Raw genomic sequence first — 25,362 nt, forward strand, 5'->3', positions numbered from 1 at the left:
TCATGTTCATATTGTGTGAATATGTGACCATATTCAACAGATAAGGTAACAGTAAACACGGTTTAGGTGCTTTGTTTCTGGGATGCACAGTATCATTAATTACTTGATTAAACAAAGGTAAATGTACAAACAATTTTGTTGTTACATACCAAATATACATAACTTTATGCTTTTCAGTTCCCCTGTTTTAGTTCCTTCTGACGTAAACAATTCTGCGGTGTATATCCCGTTGTCGCTATCCTTCAGATTCTTGAGCAGCAGGGAACCATCTTTAGAAACGTCCTTGTTATTCCCCACGACAAAAACGTTGGCTTTTCTTCGATCTACGATTACTGTATTGTTGTGCCTCCATTTTAGTTGGTGATACTGTTCCAGTTTTGAGGACAGAGGCACAGTGAAGTCCTTTCCTTTTATAGCATTGTAGTCGCAACCATCCTGAGAATCTTTGGAAGAGAAAGAAAGGTGAAGAAATACAGAGAATCAGTCAATGCCATGTATGCCAAACATTAGGATTCATCCTCTGGGGACTAGGAATAGCCTTTCCAAATTCAATTTTAAAAAGTGTCAAACACTGGTGGTTAATGATAAATATTTACTGTGGGCTTACAGTTTTTCCTAGCCTGGAAATCCAGACCCAAATCTGAAAGATTAAGAGTCTGGTATTGAGTAATGAACATGGCCCAACTCGAGGGGCAGCACCAAGCATGCATTTGAAAATCTCACTGGACGCAATTGGATAACACTACGACCAATCACAACAATACACTGGGTGACGTATCCAGAGCTTAGCTACCAGCTAGCTAACCGGTAGATTAAACTGTTGTCATCGGTTTAGCTCGCCTCTGGCCCGCCTATATCAGATACAATGATGTGATTGGTGCAGCTCGGCTCCAAGGGCATAGCTAATGAGCATCATTACTGAATGCCAGAGTGACTTGCTGAGCAAATTCAAATTGTGCTCTCGCAAGAACTCTGGATTTCCAGGTTAAGTTTTTCACATATCTGATACAAGATTCCTGTTTTCAGATCAAACCACACTTTTTGGGCATAAAGCAGAAGCACAGAGGAGCAGACATCAGCTGGACTTGAGTTTAGACTGTGGCGATTTTTGATGGACAGTTCCTTTCTAGTGTGTGCGTCCATGGAAATGTAAGTTTAATTGATATCTTAGGTAACACACAGTTAGTAACACACAGTTAGCCGTGGATGTATTTAGGTTTCTGTTAGCTAACACTGGGATTCAGAGCTAGCTGCTAGCCTGTAATAGTCTGTTTGAACTGTGTTTTACATTCTATTGTTTTCTATGCTGTGCACTGAATATTTCGGTAGTTTATTCTTTTTAAATGCTTGTTATAATTCTCATGACTGTCATTTATATAGGTTACACGAATGCCTTTGTGTTTACTAATCTTTAATTGATAGCTCATTGCATTCTAGTTATTATTGTTAGCCATTAACATTGCTCTGTGCATGCTATTCGTAGCTGGCTATGTTTTAGCTTAGGTTTGCCTTTGCTATTGGTCTGTAATTATCCTTTCTAAACAGTCTGTATTGCTGTGCTTTGTTGTTACAGAACCACACACACAGAAACACAAGCCAATTTGTTTATGTAAACTATCTAAACTGCAACCCTGGACTCTGCATCTCCTTTCTCACCACACTCTCACCTGAACATTGGAATAGTGTCCTGAACCGACACCCCTGAAGCGATTGCTGCTACATCTATTAACCCATATTTACACATTCTATCATACAATCACGCCGTTTGGTCTGTTTGAGTTCCTGCGCATGCCGTTCGGCCTTAAAAACGCCGCTCAAACTTTTCAACGCCTCATGGACTCTGTTTTGTGGGACCTGCCTTTTCTTTTTGTGTACTTGGATGACATTCTGGTGGCGAGCACGTCCAAATCTCAGGACCTGGCGCAACTCCGGACCCCTTTTGAGAGGCTTAGCCAACATGGGCTAATTGTCAACCCCGCCAAGTGCCACACAGAGTCACTAAGAATGGTGCAGTTCCTCTTCCATCAAAGGTGGAGGCGGTCGCACAGTTCCCACACCCACTCACTGTCAAATCCCTGCAGGAGTTCCTCGGTATGGTGAATTTTGACCACCGCTTCATCCCTCAAGCCGCTCAGCTCATGCAGCCCATGAGGCCTTGCAGGGTCAACCCAAGCATGTTGTGGACTGGACTGTGTGTAGGGACAAGCCTTTTGCTGCCACTAAGGCAGCCCTGGCGAACGCCGGCATGCTGGCGCATTCTTATCCTGCAGCCTCCATCACCATCACCTCGGGCTACAGGTCGGTGCTGTCTACAAACTGGGTGGGTGGGGCCTGGCAGCCGCTGGTTTTCTTTAACCGTCAATTGCGCTCTAGTGAGTGGAAGTACAGCACTTTCGACCCGGAGCTGCTGGGTCTCTACCTTGCCATCAGACACTTTCGTTCCCTGCTGGAAGGTCGACACTTCACTGCTTTTGTGGACCACAAGCCGCTGACTTTTGCCATGGCCAAGGTGGCTGAGCCGTGGTCCACTCGCCAGCAACGTCATCAGTCCTGCATTTCGGAGTTTACGACGGACTTACAGCACATTGCCGGTAAAAACAACCGCGTGGTGGACTGCCTGTCACAGGCTGTGGTGGGGGCAGTCCATCTTGGTTTGGATTACAAACGATCAGACCACAGACGTGGACGTGCAGCTCCTGAGGACCTCAACTACAGGGCTGCAGGTCGAGGACATGGTTTTTGGCGAGGCTGGCACCACGCTCCTGTGTGACGTCTCCACAGGTAGTCCTCGGCCGATCATTCCCACGGTATGTAGACGACACGTTTCTGATGCCGTCCATGGTCTCTCCAACCCGGGTTCAAAAGCGTCACAAAGACTGGTTGCAGCGAAGTTTGTTTGGCGGGGCCTCAATAAGAACGTTAGGGACTGGGCTAACTCCGGATTTCCACTAAATGCGCTGCGTGTCTGCTGCGTGCTCCACCGTCCGTCAATACCCACTAGGTCCGGATTTGTTGCAGCACGGCTGCGGCCATGACAGCTGTAGTCGCAAATTCACGTAGAATAGAACCACAAAACCAACATCAGTTAGTTTCCATCCAGATGAGTAGAGGAGAAGCAGCTCTGTGCTGTGTTTTCAAGGTGTAGTGCAGGATTCTCCTGTGTTGTGTGCAGTTATTTATTGACCACCAAGCGAGTTTTCAGAGTTTTTAGCTGATGTTGTTCCTAAATATAACAAGCTCCTGGTTTGTGGGGACTTCAATATCCATGTGTTGTCCCTCAAACCCACTTGCTCATGATTTTAAAACTCTTTTGAACTCCTTTGGCCTTAATCAATGTGTGGAAGGGCCAACACATCATCTTGTCCACACCCTGGATCTCATCATCTCATATGGGCTTTCAGTTTCACTCAGTGAAAGAACAGAAACTGGTATTTCAGATCACTTCCCCATCAGGTTTGAGATCAGTGTTCCACCACCTGCTAGTAGGCCTATATCCTCATCTAGGTGCCGCTGCATCACTTCCTCTTCAGCTGGAGAGTTTGCTTCTGTGTTTGTGGGCTCGCAGTTTTATGCAAAGAATGGTCTGGTATCTCCCTCTTCCCCAGATAACATTCTCTCGGTGTTCCACTCCACATGCACTGAAATCTTAGACTCTATTGCCCCTGTTCGGACTAAAACTATTAAACCTAAGGCGGACCCTTGGCTAAATGACACCACAAGGGCCCTTAGGCAACACTGCAGAAAAGCTGAACGAAGATGGAAGAAGGACAATTTGCATGTATCTCTGGGTTCATTAAGGGACAGTCTAGCTACATACCAGAAGGCTGTGAAAGTGGCGAAGATGCAGCATCTCTCATCTGTCATAGCTAGAAGTTGCCATGAACCTAAAGTGTTATTTAATGTGATAAACTCTGTTGTGAATCCATGCACCTCTGCTCCGACAGATGTTTCAAACGGTACAACAGAAATTTCTCTGTTATTTTATTGACAAAGTTGCATCTGTCAGGCAAAACGCCAGTGCAAATTTCAATGTGTTTGTACCTGCGGCTCCTGTGCACTCTGCTGTGTTTGGGGAATTTAAGCCAGTTTCTCTGACACTGCTAACTGAGGTAGTGCAACACATGAAACCGACCAACTGCCTTAGACATTGTTCCTGCCAGAATAGTGAATGAGGTTTTTAATAGCACCATTGGGTCAAGTCTTCTTACTTTTTTTAATTCCTGTCTTAGTTTAGGTTTTTGTTCTGCAGAACATCTTTACTGTGGGTGGGTGTGTAATACAAGAACTACACTTCCCAAGAGTCCTATGTATGGTATAGTTGCTGAATGTTAACAAAAGAAAAAAAGGTTTTCTAATTTTATTGCTGAGAAAAATTTAAAATGTTGCTTTCCCCCTTAAGAACTCAATACTAGATTGTACCATATGAACACTGCACATGCTCCTGCTGCACTCCGCCGATTAACCTTAACCAACTTTTTGTTTTACACATTACCATACCACTACCTTTTGCCACACCTTCATTCCCACTATAAACCTTCTTGCACTTACATTTAGAATACTCGTATTGCAATGACATTGCACATACTGTACATGCTTTCTGTGTATAAGTATATATGTACAGTTTATACAAGTAAATGTATATGTTGTTTTATTTAATGTGTATTTGTCCTATGTGTGAGTGGAGCATGAAGGGACTACAACTTGCATTTCATTGTTCAACTCTGTGTTGTAAAATGACAAATAAAAGCAACCTTGCACCTAAAGTCAGATTCATGCCATTTCTGCTAAATAAACTGAGGAAGTTGTTGACCAGAGTAGGAAAGTCAGCAAAAAAAACAATGTACAAAACATGTCAGCAAAGCCACAAAAACACAGTAAAGAGATATAAGGAAGGAAATAACAGTCGGCCAGTCAGTCATCAAATAGCTGTCAAGTGTTCCTGCTCTGAATTAAACCTGCATGAACAAAGAGTTTGAGCTCCAGTAGCAGAACTAACCTCCGTCCATATTAACATGTCTGACAACCAGAGGTGGGTAGTAACGAGTTACATTTACTCCGTTACATTTACTTGAGTAAGTTTTTGAAAAAAATTATACTTCTAGGAGTAGTTTTAAATCACTATACTTTTGACTTTTACTTGAGTAGATTTGTGAAGAAGAAACTGTAGGCCTACTCTTACTCCACTACATTAGGCTACAATGAGCGTGTTACTTTTCTTTTTACCTCTTTGGTATTCTACGCGTCATTGTTTGTATTCCCCCCGCATACGCCTCATTTTAATGTTTTATTTTGACAGAGAGAGAGACTTCCGCTAAAGGCTCTACCACGTGACTGGGTTTCACCAATCAAACGTAGCTAGTCGTGCAGTCTCGTCAGCTGGCAACAAAAAATAGGCAATGCTGATGCGTAAATCAACGCTTATCAATATCACTTCCCCATCAGTCAGGACCAAGATCTGACCATAATTACACTTGTCCTTTCCATTAACTGTTGTTGCTTTAGCCTATTATTTACAGGTTAGTATTAGTTGCAACCCTAGCAGTGGAAGCGATTGTGAGAGCAAATAAAAAATATAATTCATCTGTGCGCATTGGCGACACACAGCTCAAGAAGCCGAGAAATAGCCGATATGAAATTCACTCCCATTCAAATCTATATATTTCATATACCCATCAGGGAATGTTTAGGGTTGTTGGTCTCTAAAGGTTTTAACTTTTATGAGCACACCTCTCTCTCCCTCCCTCTCTCTCTCTCCCTCTCTCTCTCTCTCTCTCTCTGCGCACCGAGCTCCGCCTGATCTTCTATAAGAACTGTAACGCCGTTAACAATCAAATATTGATTGATCAGTGGGCGGTGCTTTTACACCGGTTGATCTCTAATCTCCAACATAACCTGCTCCCGACCAGGTTAGGCGTCCAGCATAAGTTACCACGGCGATTGAACCCAGTATCAAGTGATCCACCTTTGTGGTACAGAAAACTCTGGTGAACCTGAAGTTGGCTCGTTAACGCCAAGTCTTGCTTCGTAGTCCAGGCCTCTGGCATCATAATGAAAGCATGTTTACCTTAGTAAAAGTGCCAAACAGCAGCTACATTACCTTGTTCTAGTTCTGCCTTGCAGAGCCTGGTAAAAAAAAGTATAAAGGTTTGGATATTTGTGTTACTTATTTATTTTTTATCAATTATTATTTTATTGATTTTATTTTTTAAGTACTTGAATTTACCTGGATTATTTTAATTTAAGCTATTTTGTAATTAATTAATTAATTTTAATTTATTTTATTGATTGGATGAACTATAAATTTGCCTAAAGATGATTATTTTGTATTTTTGTCCGTCTGATTGAATGCTTGAAATAAAAAATAAATCAGACGTTACTCAACAGTTACTCAGTACTTGAGTAGTTTTTTCACCGGGTACTTTTTTACTCTTACTCAAGTAATTATTTGAATGACTACTTTTTATTTTTACTTGAGTCATATTATTCTGAAGTAACAGTACTTTTACTTGAGTACAATTTTTGGCTACTCTACCCACCTCTACTGACAACACATATCACATGACCATTCACATACACTGAGCATGCGCGTGCCGATGTAAAACAGAAGCAGATTGCCTGACTCTGCGGTTGAAAATCATGGATGTATAAATTGAAAATACAGAAGAAATAAGAACAACAATTGCAAAAAGTTATTTTTGGGATTTATTTGCTTCGGCCGACAACAAGGTTGACCGGTAACTGAAAAGGTACGTAAAAGTAGCAGCAGTTTTCAAAACCCAAAGGAGGGCAGCGGTGTTTCCGAATGTCTCCGTTTTCTTTGTGTGTTTTTTGTATTTGCCATGTCTTTGGCATTTGTTTTGTGGGTTTGTAAGTTTTTGGTTTTGCACATTCCCGTTTTTGCAGTGTTTTGCGTTTGCCACGCGTTTGCCCTTGTCGCCACCGTACATATTACCTGTACTGCAGCAAGCCACCAGGGGGCGATAGCAATATTTTAGGCTTCATATTTGTGAGGCTGTCAAGCTGTACATCACCGTCACATGCAGGTCATAGTTTGTGGAGAACACTAGAAGAAGAAAGGCCTTCTGAATATATCTGAATGAAAAATGGCACTCTCAAAGAGCCTTAAGCGGAAAGTTGATTCAGAGAACCGTAGTTTTAATGAAGAATGGACTGATAAGTACGTATTCATATTTCCTACTTTTAGAAATGCTTTAGCTGTGTGCCTCATTTGCAACAAAACTGTCGCTGTCGCTAAAGAGTACAATCTGAGGCGTCACCACAGCACAAAGCATGCAAGCTTCAAGGAGTCTTATCCTGAACAGTCAGAGGCCTGTCAGAGAAAAGTTGCTGCTTTAAAATCTCAGTACTCCCATGCCAGCGGAATTATTAACCGAACTTCAACTGAGCGAGAGAGGGCAACAAGTGTATCTCAGCAGGCTGCCTGGGTACTCTCCAGGCATAAACAGCCAACTGCTGTTCACCGTGCCCATGTTTTGGCAGAGGATGTCCAGCGACTTGTAATTAATGAGATCAAAGAAGCCAGATACCTATCGCTGGCTATTGATGAGTCCACCGACAATACTGACATTTCCCAAATGTGCGTTTTCGTCAGATATTTTGATGGCAAAGATTTCAAAGAGGAGCTGCTGGCCTTGATTCCACTGGAGAGTCTGACCACTGGCGCTATTATCTTTGGTAATCTGGAGGAACTATTTCAAAAGCATGGACTGTCATTCGAAAAAGTCAACCTGGTTGTCACAGATGGTGCTCCTGCCATGATTGGCAGAAACAGGGGACTAGTGAGCAGAATTAAGGCTGTCGCTCCCAGCATTAACGCACTTCACTGTCTTATTCACCAAAGCGTGCTGTGTGCAAAATTAAGTGGAGATCTTAAAGAGGTTATGGACAAAACAATGAAAATAATTAACTTCATCAGGGGGACTTCAAGCACACAGCACCGTTTATTCTGAAAATTTGTGCAAGAATCTAAAGCCTCTCATGATGACCTCTTACTCCACAACGACGTGTTTATTATCCTCCCCTACTGTTAGATCAGATTTATGCCTTTTTAATGCAGGGCAGCTTCAGCTGTTGACATGCTGCGGTAGATGTGTTGAGTTTGTGCTCCTTGTATTTCTTTAGTAGTTGCAGGTTTCCACCTCCGATCTAGAGCAGCGTAAAACCAATTCTCTAGCTAAACTATTTGTCTCATTCAGACACCCAATTGGGGCTCTGTGTCTGTCAGAAGGTCTGAGATCTACCGTATCAGCAGAGCAATCACGTAATGCACAGCAGACTATGGTGTAGGTAGCCTATAGATTATTTTCTGAAATATAGTGATTTTATTCTTGTAATAGCCTACTATAACTTTATTTTTCTCAAAATATCACAAGTCCTCCAAATCACAGAGAACACAGATATACTGTACTTTGAATGTTCACAAAGTCATTCAGACATTGCTCAAACACATCAGAAATATTACAGTCCAGGGGTTTGTTAATACATTAACAATAAAAGACGCCAAACAAGAGGGAAGAGTAAATGATGCCTAAGCTACATGTGTGCTGACTCAGATATAATTAGAAAAGTCCATCCAAAGGAGAATAAATAGTTGAAAGTAATACAAAATGCCTGAGAGCCTTACTTCAATATATTCAATATATTATATTATGTTTGGATTGTAATCTGTGTTTCGTTTACATAAAGATATTTGCAGCATACATTGATTCAGAAAAATGTAGAAATAGGTGCATAGAAATTCACCAGAATGCAGGAAATAAAATATTTAATGCTCAAAATTTTCAATAAATCATTTTAGTTCTTTTGGTGTTTTTGGAATAAATAAAACTTCAAAAAGAAATTTTTATAAAAAATCTCAACATAAATCTTACACTAAACTGAAAAAGGCTGTTGCTGCAATTTTGTTAACTTTACAGGAAAAGACACTTATTATTAGATGAGGAGCCTACGATCAAAATAATGAAGTGACTGTCTGCATATATATTTCTGACCGTAGTGCACAAGCACTACGGTCACGCGCAAAGTGTCCCGGTTTTAGCTCCGGGAAATCTGGTCACCCTAACACACACACACAGACACACAGACACACACACACACACACACAGCAGAGTGCAGGACAGGCATTACTAATCAATCGTCCTCGCAGCAGGAGTCGACAGGCCGACTAGAGGATTAAAGAGCTTCCCCTTGACACTCCAGATTCCTCTGTGGCACCGCAGCACTCTTACACATCCACAACTCATGAAATCATACAGCAGCAACATGCACGCGGTCCTTCACATCTACCTTTCTCTCATTTTCTTTCAATTCTCCGCTGAGCTGTCCCCGAATACAAACATACACACGTCTTTGATAAAGACAATGGACAGCAACTCTAATATCAAATCAAAGTAAAAGAACATGACAAGTCTCTCCAGTACTAGCGCAAACACATATTGAAGAAAAACATTCAAATATTATGGACCACACAAGAAACATTTATATGACCTTCATTATTAGTAACCAGAACATGATGTCCACAATATTACAATCTAAGGAGACCATTTCCAAAACACACAGTCACTCCACTCACACAGGATTCAATCTGTTCATTCATAACTGGACTTCATACTAATAAGGTAGATTATAAAAGTCAAAATTATAAGACACAATTAATAGGGACAAGATTTTAAGTGAGAATTTATGACATTACTGTATTTCATTTACATAACTTCTGCAAAAACTTACAAAACTTCTTATGCAAATGATCGGGTTTCTGCAGCTCTTCCATCTAAACATTTTAACGTGAAACACAAACAAGAAAAAAGGGGATTTTCACTCACTGATCTGCGCCACCTTTACGGTTACAGGGCTGGAGGTTTTCTCGGCGGCCATGTGCCACCTCCCTCCTCCTCCCGAGCTCCTCCCTCCTTTCTCGATGAAGGCTCGGATGCGGCAGGTGTACACCCCTCCGTCGTCCCCGCTCACCCCCCTCACCCCCAGCCTGTATTCTCCGACTCCCGTGCGCTCCAGGGTGGCCTCCCCGCGCTTTCCCTGCGCGCCGCCCGAGGACGTGTTGGAGATCACCACCCCGCTCAGCTCCATGGTGACGAGTTCGCGGCCGTCGGCTAGCCAGGTCACTTCCAGGGCGAGGGCGGGCAGGTTGTCGGCGGAGACGGAGCAGACGAGGGTCAGCTTCTCGCCGGGGGAGAGCAGCAGAGGCGTGGAGGAGGGAGAGGAGGACCAAGCCTTCACGCTGAGGGACTGGCCTTGAGAGGACGGAGACAGAGACAGCATCAGGCACTTCATCCTCATGTCAACACACTGCAAACACGATTAAGGATTAACAAATAGTGCTTTGGTTTTTAATAAGTCAGACAACTTAAACAATCCTGAATTATTATTCATTCATTCATTATTCTGCATAAAGACAACACTGGACTTCAAGTCAAAGGGTGCACTTCAAATCAGTTAATCAAAATACTATTTAAATTCTGATAATGAATTTAGAGAATAATTCTAAAATGCAGCCCTAATGTACACATTTTAAAATCGACGCCATCCATTCTGATGGATATCAGAGGCAAAACAGGACAAGATGAGAGAAAAGGATCTTAAAAAAGACAAAGAAAAGTGTAATATATAAATGCCAGAGATTTAGAGGAACGCACAGGTGTACTTCACAGCAGTGACGCTGAAGAAGAACTTTTTATTTAAAGTAAGACCAGTAAATTAAAATTCTGTCTTTTCAGTGCATCTTCAACAGTTGGATCGGTCTCCAGTAACAACCTAGGCAGCAGTATGTAGGTAAGGGACTCTGTATGGTGTCTGGAAAAGGACAAAAGACACAAAGCCTAACTCTGCTTGACTTTTCTCGTCCTCTTTACTCATTTTATTAAATTTTAATTTTTATTGCATTTATCTTTATATTGGATACCTCTGTGCTTTTATTGTGTTATCTATTTATTCTGTTTTATCTTTTTGTGCAGCACTTTGGAAACCTTGTGTTTGTTAAAATCGTGCTATATAAATAAAGTGGATTGGATTTACTCAAGTCAGTAAGTCAATATGAACTGACTGGCACACAATGGACGCGAGACCAAGACCTGTGTGTGTGTGTGTGTGTGTGTGTGTGTGTGTGTTTGTTGCTCATCTCTGGTTTCATTACAAACCACTGGGTGTTTTCCAGCACGTAAAGAGAATATGGTAGTCTAGACAGATATAAGATATAGTGACCACAGTAACCACAATGAATGAGTGAGAGACAGAGTGCGTGGTAGGCAGAAAGAAGAAAAAGTCTCACAGGATGAGGAGAGAGAGAGGATGCCATTAAAATAAAGACAGTCACACAACAGAGAGGACTACTTCAGGCACACCGTTAAGGATGTGAAGGGAACCCCTTAATGCCAAGTTTATGTTGCACAAGTCACTTAGACCAGTGGTTCCCAACCTTTTTTCCTTGGCGCCCCCCTTACTCATGTCTAAGAAAAGCTGAGCCCCCCCATCTAAAACGAAGTGGAGGTAGGCTAACTCTCGAGATAGAGCCTTACTTTCTTTTTTGATACAGATGAGTTATCAGTACTTTTACATTTCTCCACCATGTTTTATTCATAAAATAGTGATGCCTTGGCGGCAGGAAAAACTCCTTGATAGCAGCTAGCAGCTGATTGCATTTCTTTTTCTTACCTGTAGGAGTTACAGCCACAGTTCCCATCTCTTTAGTGCTCTCCACGATTTTTATCCACTTCCCTCCACTTTCGTACGTCCATTCAGTTCCGTTGCATTCATAAGTCCCTTCGTCAGACGTCGTCACTTTGGAAATCACCAGTTGGAAAAATCCGTTCTTCCCGGGAACCAATCGGATGCCTCCGTCGGCGTAGCGCCGGGTGTACTTGGCCCCTGTGACCACGTCGCCCTGAGGGCCAAATGTCAAAATTTCCTCCGATGTCGCTCCCCTCTTCACCGACCAGGTGACGGAGAGGTAGGTGGGGTGGCTGAGCTCCCGGGTGACGTTGCAGGAGAGCGTGAGGTCACTTCCTTCTGGGACGACAGGGGGCGGGGTCAGGGGGGAGACCTTGAGGGTGTTGAGGATGACTGACGGGGAAAGAGACAAAATAACCTTTTTAGGAATACAATAATAACACTGTAACAAGATACACACACACACACACACACACACACACACACCTCTTGCTCATTAAAAATATTTTTTTATATATTTTCTTCTGTAGGCAAAATTAGCCTAGCCTGTAAAAAATTAGCGGCGTATTTGCATTTCCTCCCCATTTTTCTTCATCGTCTTTTACTGGAGGCATATTCTGAGCTGTGTGTAAGAAGATCTTGTTTACTGCAATGATATGTTTAAACCAATTTCGACTGTAACAAAACTGCTTATTGTTTTGGGGAAAAGTCAGCGAAAAACAAAAGCAAGGACATGATGACATAATCAAGGTACCAAATGCTTTGTTCTGCCTTCTTCACAGCCCATCCCCGGCACTGTGATGTCGAGCAGGGGAAAACTTTGTTTACGTGGAGGAAATCAGCCTGAGAGGGATGTCTGGTTGAAAACAGACGTGGTAAAGTGGAAGTGCATATGTAAAAACTAAAATAACTTCAAATGGAGTTAAAGGTCCAATATGTAATATTTGTACTGTAATAAATCCAAAAATGACACCAATGCCTCATCAGATATTAAGGAAACATGTTAAACTGAAATACTATCTTTTCTGACAACAATGCTAATGTCAGTATTTTTTCGTTTTGAAATTTACATTCCGTGATGGAATTTATGTTTATGTTTTGGTCTGTGTGTTGTTATCAACGGCCCAGTTTGACAGACAGGCCGGGTTGCCAGATATACCTGTAAAAACTAAACCCAGCGCGCTACAGCTGTAACGGTAGTACAGCCATGAAAGCAGCACGCAAACGAACAGGATCAACGGAGATAGATTCTACATGACATAAAAAAAAGAAAACAGCATGTTTCTAACAGTTGCGTGACCAGAGACGTAACAACCCCCTGGTAAATATTGGAGATGTATTTGAAAGATGGAGACAGCTTAGAGCCCAAAAGGACGCGGAGTTGGCTTATTTTCTCCTGAAAAGGTAAGCATTAGCTTCAGGCTAATTTATCACAGCTACTAGGGATGGGCATTTTTTGTCATTTCAACATTTGTGTACTCACATTGAATTATATAGCTAGAGTACCCGAGTTGGTTACTCGCAAAAACAATTGAGACATAGCCAGTAAAGTAATCCCGACTGGTCCTGGCTAACGCCGCCATGCTAACCTGTTAACTGCTAACGTTACCGGGAGGACCAGGCAGGCAGCCCATGGCTGTTTACAACGTGTAGTTCAGCGGCTGGAGCCGACAACGGTGAGTTATTTTAAGCCACGAGAGGGGGGCTGTAAATCGGAAAGAGAGGACTGTGAGTTTGCAGTGTGTTTAGCGATTGTTGCCGTAATTCTAAGCCAATGAAGTGTGTTCCGTCGGCAAGGTAGTGGTATTTTTAGCGTTTCGTATTGTAATTCTAAGCCGAGGAAGTGTGCCTGACTGGCGTGTGGAGAGGACAGTGAGGTTGTTGTGTTTTTAGCGGTTCATACTGTAATTTTAAGCCGAAAAAGTGTGTCTGTCAGTTGGTTACAGAGCTCCGCGTGAGCACGGGCTTTTATGACTGTCAATATAGCCAGCATCTACCGTTAGCTACTCCGCTGTGCTGTGGAGTAATGTCTGGCTATGTGAGACTAGCATCTAACGTTAGCTACTCCGCTGTGCTGTGGAGTAATGTCTGGCTATGTGAGACTAGCATCTACCGTTAGCTACTCCGCTGTGCTGTGGAGTAATGTCTGGCTATGTGAGAAAAGCTTCCAGCTACATTGTTGTGAATGCTGCGGTCTCAGCCTGGCAACCCCCGTGAACTTCGAGTCTGGGCAGGAGGGGGCGGGGGAGACGACTCTCCAGTATTTTGAATTGGTAGTGCAGTAACTATTTTAACCGTTAGCTGCCAGTATTACATACAATATTACATATTGCACCTTTAAAATGTAAAAAAAAAAATAATAATAATAAAAATAATTTCACCCAAATATTCAATATTAAACCATTAAATGCAGGTATTTATTAGGGGGTGTGACAGAATCATAAATAATGATGACTCATTATGCCACACTTAAGTTGAAGTCATATCCAGGTTACGCTTAAAGTTGGAATATGGTTCAGCTCTACTACTCTTGTCAGGCTCTCTAGCTGTAGGAGAGTTAAAAACAAATTAAATAAAATAGTTCTAGATAAGGGACCGTTAGGTATTTATGGAATGGACCACCGGAGGAAAATAGGGGAGGGTCATCTCTTTTTATTCTTTACTATCGCTAGCAGATGGGTCCCTCCTTGTTTAGTCAGCCAGACAATTTGAGCTTGTAGCTTTAGAGACCGTGGGATATCCCAAACTGAATAAATCCCGCTCGCACATAAACAAAACTGCTTTATAGCTCCATAGTGTTGTAACTAAGACATCTGCTGAAAAAATTATTTTATTCATTAGCACGATTGCCGTACTGTTTAGTTCAAAAACTAGGGCTGGGCATATCGATCTAAATATCGACAGTATTGATACCAAGATGAGTATTGGTATCGGATCGATACTGTCGTGATGAGATCGATACTTTTGTTGCAGTTTTACGAGTTCATGCGAGCACAGCGTCTCTCCAATTCTGTGCGCAGTGTGCAAACAGCGCACCTCTCTCTCTCTCTCTCTCTCTCTCTCTCTCTCTCTCTCTCCCTCCCCTCCAGTACAGTTATATTCATATTTATACATTGTGGCTTTTGTTTACTTATTTTGCACAACTGACTTTGTTACTTTACTACTGACTTTATTTTTCACAAATATCTGTGTGCAGTGTATTTTTTTTTGTTTTTTATATTGTTATATTCATATTTATACATTGTGTCTTTTGTTTACTTATTTTGCACAACTGACTTTATTTTTCACAGATATCTGTGTGTAATGGAAGGTATTTTTGGTTGTGTTGTTGACTTTGTTATATTTATATTTTGTTACTGTATATTATTTTATTATTTTTATACCATTACATTGTTTTATATTGTTCTAGTTAGTAAATAAAAACATTTAGATTTGCCTGTGTTTTATCATAATCATAATCAACTAATTACAGGCAAAAATCACTAAATTATTCAATGATCGTGAGTTATAAGTAAAAAGTATCGGAATCGGTATTGGCGATACTAGCCCTGTATTTACTTGGTATCGCATCGATACCAAAATTCCCAGTATCGTCCACCCCTATGGAGGGCATGAGACGGGAGGTCTGCAGGCTGTAGTCATACCCGACTCATATATCCTTTTGGTCCCAGTGACTATTTGTGAAATTGTGCAAACGACAGCCTTTTCAAGGCATTTGAGAAGGAAGGAGTGGTAGCATGCAAGCTCCCGAATTGACGCTCGTCTGAGAAATGGAGTTTTGGATAATATTCAGCTTTGGCAGCTAAAATAAACAATGACTGAGGAAGCCTAGTGACGACGAGTCCATAGCAACCAGTGTTGAATTTGTCATTACCCAGTGTGCTTTGCTTAATGGTCTCAATGTTTTATTGTTTTATTTCATGTGAATACTAGTTTACTAGAGGAGTAACTTAGTATTTGAAGTAATGCAGTAATGCAGGAAATGTGCATTTACAGTTGAAACCAGATATTTACATACACTTCAGAAAAAAAACACAAAAACTTTTATTTCTTTACTGTCATACATAAAATCTCAAAATGCTAAAAATATGTTAATATGTATTGATCTAAAACAGAAAAAGTTTACTCTGATTTAATGTATGACAGTAAAGACATACAAGTTTTTGTGTTTTTTTTCTGGTTTCAACTGTAGTTTCCATGCTTGTTGTGTTTCCACAACAATGTTAGTGAGTAAATCTACTGAAATGGCCACCACACCATAATAGTGGAGTGTGGTGCGTAAGATCAGAATGCAGAGGTTTAGTTAGGTATGCCATGGCTGTGTTTGGGTACATCTTACCCAAACACAAACCTTTATAGATGGCTCTAATATAATATAAGGGAAGTCATCCAAAATGTGTCACTTTTGATTTAAGGTCCCATAACCCCTCTGGTGATTGTGTGTATATGAAACACAGCCAGAGGAGTTTTAATAAAGGTTAGTGACTTGCCTGCTCAGGTAAACTCACACAGTCTGGCTTTGCTTTGTTCTGATAATGAAAACTGCTAAATGTGGCATTCAAGAGTTTGAGCAAGTCTTAACAGAGGAGACTTTTACCATCTGCTTTGTTATGACATATAATAAAGGCTGATGAGTCACTATGTGAGAGAAAATAAAAAAATAAAAAATTGGGGAACTTGTCACTGCTGGACATACTGATGGGAGCATGACTAATGCTCCCACAACAACAATACAAATGCTCTTCACAACAGGGAGAGTGAAGGAACAGACAGATACTTTAATGAATGGCAAATCTACAGTGAAGACATGGGGGGGTCAATAATAAAACTGAGTGGCAGGCTGGATGAACGCTTTACACAATTACAGGCTCTGTTTTATCATCACCACTGACTTATTTTGATCTTTTGCATATGAAAACCCAAAATGCTACCAAATGAGAGATCACGTGACCGACGATCGCATGGCTGCTCAAGGCTGAAGCTTCTCACCCCATCTCCTCATTTTCATTAAAAACCAGGTCTATTCTTCTTTATTCGACGTCAGTCATTTCATTTGTCACCACGGTGACAAAACAGGCCTCACTGCCGTTTACCCGAGCACACGTCGCCGTGTCCTGGCTCCTGTCTACACGGTTGGGGATAAGGTCTGGTTGGCCACCCGGAATCTTCCCCTGCGGACGGAATCTAAGAAGCTGTCCCCTAAGTTTATTGGTCCGTTTGTGGTGGAACGGATCATAAACCCAGCTGTGGCCCGTCTGAAATTACCCAAGACCCTCAGGGTACATCCTGCTTTCCATGTCTACTGCCTTAAGCCTGTTCTCCTCAGTCTCCTGTTGCCTCCTTCTCCTCGTCCGCCTCCCCCGCAGATTATCGATGGGGGTCCTGTCTACATTGTTCCCCGCATCATGGACTCCCGACGACGTGGGCGGGGTTTCCAATTCCTCGTGGACTGGGAGGGTTACGTTCCTGAGGAGAGGAGCTGGATACCTCGGCGCCAGATCCTTGATGCCAATCTGCTCCGGGACTTCTATAGGCTCCATCCTGGTGCTCCGGGTGGTCTCGTATCAAGCTCCTAATTTTGCTAAGTCTTTTGCTGTTTCTTTTCTCTTTTTTGCCTATCGCTAATCTGCCGCCTGTCTTCCGCCTACAGTTCTTCACCTGGATAATCATTCACACCTGCCTGGCTGTCGACTTCACTGCAGTAGATTTGGATCAGCACTAAACCCTGCCACCTTCTAGCCTCATTCCCTGTCGGTGATTTGTACAGAGTGAAAGGCACCCTGAACCAAAACGGCTACCACAGCATTTTGCAGCGCCATGCAGTACCCTCTGGTATGCACCTAGTTGGTCAGGGCTTCCTCCTACAGCAAGATAATGAGTGGTCAGCACAGTCACCAGACTTAAACCCCATTGAGCTGGTTTGGGATGAACTGGACAGGAATGTGAAAGCAAAGCAACCTACAAGTGCCACACATTTATGGGAACTTCTGCAACAGAGTTTGGAAGAACTTTCTGAAGAATATTGGATTTCCATTGTAAGAAGAATGCCACGAGTGTGTTCAGCTCTCAGCCTCTTGTGTTTCACTGTCCACACCCCTCTCTCTCCCTGGCCCTTATTTGACACAAGCCAAGTACTCCCACCTGACATCTGCTCCCCACCACTAGTGTGTTGGGGTGTGCATGGCGTCTGTGTGAAAGCCAAATTATAAGCCAGTAATTGTCTAAAACCAGTGGGAGGGTGTGTGTGTGTGTGTGTGTGTGTGTGTGTGTGTGTGTGTGAGGGAGGATATATACATGGTCAGTAGAGCATTAGTAAGTCATGGGGATAGCTGACACACAAATCAGCTCTCGTAGCATCACACACACACACACACACACACACACTCTTGCATCACCCATACCAGTGAGTTGGACCTTAGCCTCGTAGTTGCCACTGATGACGGCGTCGGTGCTCGGCGTTTGACACCAGTAGAAACCAGCGTCCGTTGACTTCACCTCGGCTATCTTCAGCTCCACCTCGTTGTCCTTGAGACGCGCCACCGAGATGTCGCCAGACGCAACGCGCTTGCTGAGCGATGGGTCCGAGAACCTGGCATCAAAGGAGGAAATTATGTTCATCTTCTTCCCGTTCGCCTCCTTGGTCATCGTCCACTCGAAATCCTGCAGAGACAGAGCGGGGTAATAATGACTGCCATGTCATCTATGACCTTAAAGGAGGAACAGGATTTTTAACTCATCTCAGTAAATGGATCTTTATGTTTTTGGTGATCTCATCTGGTTTAAAATTCCCATTCATTCTTAACAAACATCAAAATCTCATGGGCAGATTGCCATTAATTTTACCAAGAGCACATTCACGCTCGCCAGAGGATGAATTAAGATTTGTAACACTACAAGCTTTCTTCTTATATATACTGTATATGATCTAAATATCTAAATATGTTCTTGGAGGTAAGAACCACAGACATGAGAGACAGACTTACATATTGTTGCTTTTGGCGTTTCCGAGGACAAAATATAAACTATACAAAAATCACCAGCCTTATCCTTTAAACCTGTGATCTGTCCGTCAGAAAGATCACACACATCCGGGGGTGAAAGACACTCACCTGCTCATTAGGTCCGCCATATTCAGTAACATCACATCTGATGGACACTGTTTGACCCGCCACCCGGATTAATGGACCAGGAGACACCGTCACCACCCGGGCCAAGCACCCACCTTCAGGGATGGGAGAGAATATTAGTAACGATATACAAGAAAATAACTTTCTATTAAATGTAGCTAACAGTTTAGTAGAGCTGCAACGATTAATCGATTGGTTGCCAGGTATTAAATTAATCGCCAAATATTTTGATAATCGATTAATCGGTCACGGAGTCATTTTTTATGAAAGTAAAAATCATCCGATTCCAACTTCTTAAATGTGAATATGTTCTAGTTTCTTCACTCCTCCGTGACAGTAAACTGAATATCTTTGGGTTGTGGACAACAATAGACATTTGAGGACGTCCTCTTGGGCTTTGGAAAACTGATCAACACACACGTGAGTTGGACCTTAGCCTCGTAGTTGCCACAGATGACGGAGTCGGTGCTCGGGGTTTGACACCAGTGTAACATTTGATCATCTTACAGTACTGGTGGTATTGACCATTTTGCCCACAAACATATGGAAACTTCATTATTGGAAGCTTATGTATTTCTTGTAATATTGTAGTTACTTTTCAATAAAAATGTAAGACCTCCTACACTATTAAAAATGTTAATGGGGATAAAGTACCATAAAAACTCTGGTGCTCTCAAACATTCCTTCAACCATTTCACCTTAAAAGGTGTAATTCAAGTCCAAAAAGTCCAGAAGTTCAAATCCACCTTCATCCTTAGAACCAGAGAGCAATTGACTACAATTTTGTAGTCAACATTTAAGATCATAATAGGTCTCCAATTTTCTATCATTAAGTGATCTTTATCAGGTTTAGGGAGAAGACCTATTAAACCTTGCTTCATACTCGTGGACCTTTTTTAAAGGGCATTCTTTGAATAGATCAAATAGAGGATTTTCAATAATTTCCCAAAAATGCTAATAAAATTCGACTGAAAGCCCATCATTACCTGGAGATTTCCCCTTTTTCACTGAGCTAACAGCCTCTGAGATTTCCACTTTAGTAATGGGACGTTTGCAATCCATTTTAAATTGTTCAGATATAGTTGGTGTAAATCTTTTAACTGACTTGATAAATTGAATATTTCAAGATATACCAGCATATCTTGAAATGTCTAAAGAATTAGAGGTGATGTTATCATTCATTTTAAGAGTAGTGAAATTATTTGCGCTTTCGCTTCTCTAAGAAATAACTCGAATTTGTTTCCCCTTGTTTCAACCATTTTGCTCGAGACCTTACAAATGCCCCTTTAGCCATTTCAATATACATATTATCTATTTCCTCTTTTAATTTGTTCAATGTTATTTCTTCTTCCTCTGAAAGATTATCCTTAGTCATTAAAACATTTAATTTATCCATAATATTTATTTCTTTGGCTATGTTTTTTTTTTTATTATTATTACTTTACTTCGTTTAATTGCTATTTCTCTGATTTTAAACTTGAAATATTCCCATTTTTGTATGTGATTCCCTTCGTTATTACCAAATATGCTTTTGGCTGTTTGTTTTTTTTGACTAAATCACAAAACTCATCATCTTTTAATAAATTATTATTTAGTTTCCAATAACCATAATACCATTTTGTTGTTTTGTTCCTAAATGGATTGAAATTAATTTATGATCAGAAAGTGGGGCATATGTGATGATTCTGACACAAATTGCAGACAAGAGGGATATACAAGCCATATAGATCAATTCTAGTAAGGATCTACTGAAGTTCGTTAATGTCCGACTGCTTAAGTTCTTCTATCAAACACACACTAGATCACAGCAGCCTGCAGTGTGAACCAGTTGAAAAGGTTTAATTAATTGCAATTAAGTGCCGCTTGATGATTTGGATATAGCCTATGCCGGACTGGCTAGTGGATGTGAAAGATGCGGAAAATGCTTTAATTGGTCTTTAACATGGCGTGTAGCCTACGGTTGCCGACAAGCTGGTAAACGTGAAATCTGCAATTGCACGAATCGGAGTTAATTATCTATCAACAGTCAAGCGAATAAACGTTTCTTACCGAGCACTGAAAGACCAAAGACGAGTGTGAAGAGACAGCTATCCATTTTCATTCCTCTGTTCTTCTATGGCGAGTGGATAGTGCCATCGATAACATGTGGGTAGGCTACACCGTCGCCACTGTACATCGTAGTTGATTTAAGTAGGCCGCCACCCGCCACTCCCCCCTCCCCAAACTGTACTGAGTGAATTCAAGTCAATCAATATAAAATAGGCCTATGTCATAGCCTATAGGTTCAAATATATTTCAATTAATTCAACACATACATGTTCTATAGGCCCTTTATCCATTATAAAAGTTGCTATAAAAGTACTGACAATATAAAAATAATATGATAAATTAAATTGTAGTAGCCTACATCATCAGCTTATGTGACCTACACTGGAAGAATGCATTGTAACTCTAACATCGATTGAACATTGGCGCCATCTACTGGATCATTTGCACTAATTGCCTTACAGTTTATAAGTTTCATATCTGTTTACATGCAACTATGTACGTATATGTGTATATGCATTATGCATACACTTTATTATATACAACTTATATCTGTAGCCTACACAGTAGTCAAACGTTCATGTTTAACGTTACCTTGTTCATTCTGTGTTGAAAGCAACACAAAGCCAGGCTCGAATTCCCTTGTTTACACTTGCTTGGCCAAACATCCGAAATATAAGTCCTTTACTTATTAAGTATCTTTGCAGATGGCAATAACCTTAGCAAAGCTAAGACCAGCCAAATCACTGACTTATTTATTCTGAAATGGGTAAATGTCACTCAAGCACCTTCAGATTTGTTTTAACGTTAGTAGAATACCCTTAATAGTTGATTTGTTTGTATGTTTTGAGTGAATTGACGTTCATTTTGGGTAACAAGTGGACGCAAATGCCACTAAGGCTAGTTAAGCTCCCCAGCTATTAAGCTGATATTGTTATGATTTTGATCATATCTTGTGACTATACCTTCGTTAAGGTCCTAAGGCGTAAGACACTTGATGATTGTTTGCTATTTTATTTTTTGTCATTCCGACGGCTGAGCTAAGGTAGCTAATGCTGGCATTCCGAGTGTTCATTCATCATTTTAATACTTTTTTTTATATAGCATGATATATTAGTAGCCACACATTAATTGGTAACACATAAGCACCAGAAAGTAAAAGAACACTAACAAAATGTGAATCTAAAGGATGAGAATATATGTACTGTAGCCTACTCTAGTTTGGGTCTGTTCATTATTTATATCAGGGGCCACCGGAGGTCAAAACAGACCTGTCCCTCCCCTCACCAGCAATACATATTGGATGAACCTCCATAATAATATGGAGAGAAGGGATGACCCTCCCCAACATTTTATTGATGCCTTCTGTACTGGTTTGCGTTTGGCTAAGATGTACAGATGGCCACTGATTTTTTACAGCCATGAAATATCCTAACATGTGTAGACACTTCCTGCATTACTGCATTACTTCAAATGCTAAGTTACTCCTCTAGTAAACATGATATAAAACAATAAAACATTGAGACCATTCAGCAAAGCACGCTGGGTAATAAGAAATTCAACACAGGTTGCTAGGCTTCCTCAATCATTGTATATTTTAGCATAGGTAAAGCTGCCGAAGCTGAATATTATCCAAAACTCCATTCCTCAGATGAGCGTCAATTTCGGAGCTTGCATGCTACCACTCCTTCCTTCTGAAATGCCTTGAAAAGGCTGTCATTTGCATAATTTCACAAATATATAATCACCGGGATCGAAAGGATATTTGAGTCGGGTATGGGTTAATTAACCGGCTCTTCGGTCAGTTCGTCAACACTAATGCTGATGACGTACTTAGTGCAGACGTCTTTAGATAGTGAGACGTGTGTTTCACACATTTGTAAGGCGACGTACTTAGTTTAGACGTCTTTAGTAGGCGTACATTTGTATGGGAATTCTAACATACGCAGTCACCACATCGCCGTCAGAAAATGTTTCTTAGCCGAGACACACCAACCAGACGGCCGACCGTCGACAGAAAAGCCAGTCGGAATGATCAGTCGGCTCCCCGAGGACCAAAAAACTGCCTCGGGACACACTGAGGCGACACCGACTTGAGAAACGTAATACGTCTCCATAGCAGCAGGCAGCACTAATCCGTATTGTTGCCCAAGAAATGAAAACTGGCAGCTGATAGGACCAACGGGTCAAGTGGATTTGTTTTCTCCGGAAATTCAAAGCCAGACTGTCATGGTGGCGTACTAAAATGTTGAACATGTTTCTGAAAACATTTTAAGCGAGAAATAGGTTATGCAGTTGCTGAATCTGTCTTCATTTCAGCTCAACAAAGGTCAGTTTGAAAGATTTTCGTCAGATTTTGAGAGACTCTAGTCACGCTCATTCCGTTCCCACTTCTGGGTGAGTCCCGACTGCCCTGTCTCCGACTGAACATGTCAGGTCGGCCAAAATGAACGCTGACAGCTCCTCAGACGGACAACGGCACGGGACACACCGAACAGATTCGAGTCACTGACCTCGCCAGACTGTCCAACGGCCGATTATCGGCTTGGTGTGTTAAGGCCCAGACACACCGACCAGACGGCCGACCCTCGGCAGAAAAGCCAGTTGGACTGATCAGTCTCCCCAAGTTGGTCAAAAAAGTGCCTCGGAACAGACCAAAGCGACGAGACGTAATACGTCTCCATCATAGGTGCCGATTTATGTTTTCCTCTGTGGGTACTGACGGGCACATGCCCTTTAAAAAAAAGTAGTCAAAGATTTTTGGGATTTCAGAACCTTGGGAAACGGACAGCGGCCGATACAAACACACTATTAACTCGATAATGATTGAATGATGAATGATGATCTTTCAACTCAGGACAGCGCCACTTCTCACAAATACAGACAGGATTGGAGATGAGAAGTTTAACTGACCACCAACTACCGCTGACCTGACGGAGCACCACGACCGGCAGCTCGCGGTACACTGTATCTAGCGTGCAGTAACCGATTCTGGGGTATCGACCACGATCAGCTTCGTGGGAAATTAAGAACTCTCTGCACTGGATGTCGTTAATGCACCTGCATCATTAGGTGTGCTTTTTTAATAACAAATCTGTCCATTTAATTCTCACTCTGCACTCTGATTACCTAATGCACATGCACGCACTGTGAGGGGGGATGGAGGCGTTTTCATCCAAGAGACGCTGTGATTGGTGGATAGGATATGGAGCAGGTGACTGACAGGGACATAACCAATCACATTATTACAGACGCCCCACTTAGCACCAATTGCAATGTTTAATTTTAAATGAATGTAGCCTACTGGCAGTCTGGCACACGTGGGTGCTAGGTGGGTGCTCAGTATTTTCCGTGGGTGTTCGAGCTCCAGAGCACCCACGGTATCGACGCCTATGGTCTCCATAACAGCAGCCGGTGCGAATCTGTATTGTCGCCCAAAAATGAAAACCGGCAGCTGATTGGACGAACACGTCACGTGGGTCTGGTTTATCCGGAAATTCAAAGACAGACAAGGGCGCGGGAAGCAAAATTACGAATCCCACTATGGCCACGCCAAGACCCGCCCTACGAAGCAGCTTGATTGGTTGGGGTTAGGCATTGACCTCGAGTGGTTAAGGTTAGGATAGCCGATTGGTCAGGGGATAGGACCTGTACAAATGGGATTACGTTACCTGGCGTAAGCATGGACGCCTGGCCAATAAATGCTATTGAAGGGCGGGTCTTGCCGTGGCCATAGTGGGATTCGTAATATCGCGCGCAGGAAGGGGGGTGCTGCAGCACTCCCTGCTGGAAGGAGCTGAATTTGTTTTTAATTATTATTTTATTTTTAATAATTACTAATTGGCTGTCTGACATTATTTATATTTTTGTACATCAAATAACGAGGCAAATAGCAAAAACGGATTATGGATAGGTTTGAATATAGACTACGTAAGGGTTAATGCCCGATGAGGTGTCCATTGTCAGGTATTAATGGACGACAGTGAGGCGTGAACCGGCCGACGCACAGCCGAAGTCCATTTATACCTCTTATCACTCTCACCCATACACTGTGCTAAAATTACATTTCCAGAAACATTTCATGAGGGAAGAAATCATCAGACATCCATTATTTTGTTATTCAGCACCCCTGGTCAAAAACAGGTTCCCAAGCACCTGATTAGACAGACTGTCATGGAGGCAGTAACCAGTCAGTTTAGCCTAGCATAAAGACATTGGAAACGACTGGATAGGTTATAAAACTGCAAATTGTTGATTTTATATATAGTTTTTTTTGTATTGACCAAACAAACAACATATACCATGTTCATTTGTGAGTTTCAGAGTGCTAGTCTGCAGAGTTTGCTACCGTTAGAAAGAGCCTGGCTAGCTGTATGCCCTATGTTTCCAGTTCTATGCTAAGCTAAGCTAATTGATTGCTCATCTTCTTATCTAACTCCCAAATTTTAATTGTTGCTGCCCTTTTATCAAGGCGGACGCGGACACAAGC

General features: G+C 41.8%; 1 protein-coding gene across 3 annotated transcripts in view; it reads right to left on the minus strand.

Moving 5' to 3' along the window:
* LOC114550902 (immunoglobulin superfamily member 8) overlaps positions 1 to 25,362 on the minus strand; it is a 34,208-nt gene that overhangs the window by 3,160 nt on the left and 5,686 nt on the right. The window contains exons 1-6 of one of the 3 annotated variants that reach the window (XM_028571874.1): positions 22,819 to 22,871; positions 18,810 to 18,922; positions 18,102 to 18,360; positions 11,686 to 12,093; positions 9,843 to 10,268; positions 150 to 443 (exon numbers count right to left, since the gene is read on the minus strand). In XM_028571874.1, the coding sequence (XP_028427675.1) occupies positions 150 to 443; positions 9,843 to 10,268; positions 11,686 to 12,093; positions 18,102 to 18,345 (1,372 nt within the window). In that variant the 5' untranslated portion in view covers positions 18,346 to 18,360; positions 18,810 to 18,922; positions 22,819 to 22,871. Of the gene's footprint in view, positions 1 to 149; positions 444 to 9,842; positions 10,269 to 11,685; positions 12,094 to 18,101; positions 18,361 to 18,809; positions 18,923 to 20,876; positions 20,987 to 22,818; positions 22,872 to 25,362 lie in introns of those variants that run through there. The other 2 variants (XM_028571872.1, XM_028571873.1) reach the window with 2 other exon arrangements.

This window comes from Perca flavescens, chromosome 24 (genome assembly GCF_004354835.1).
Source record: "Perca flavescens isolate YP-PL-M2 chromosome 24, PFLA_1.0, whole genome shotgun sequence".
Classification (NCBI taxonomy): domain Eukaryota; kingdom Metazoa; phylum Chordata; class Actinopteri; order Perciformes; family Percidae; genus Perca; species Perca flavescens.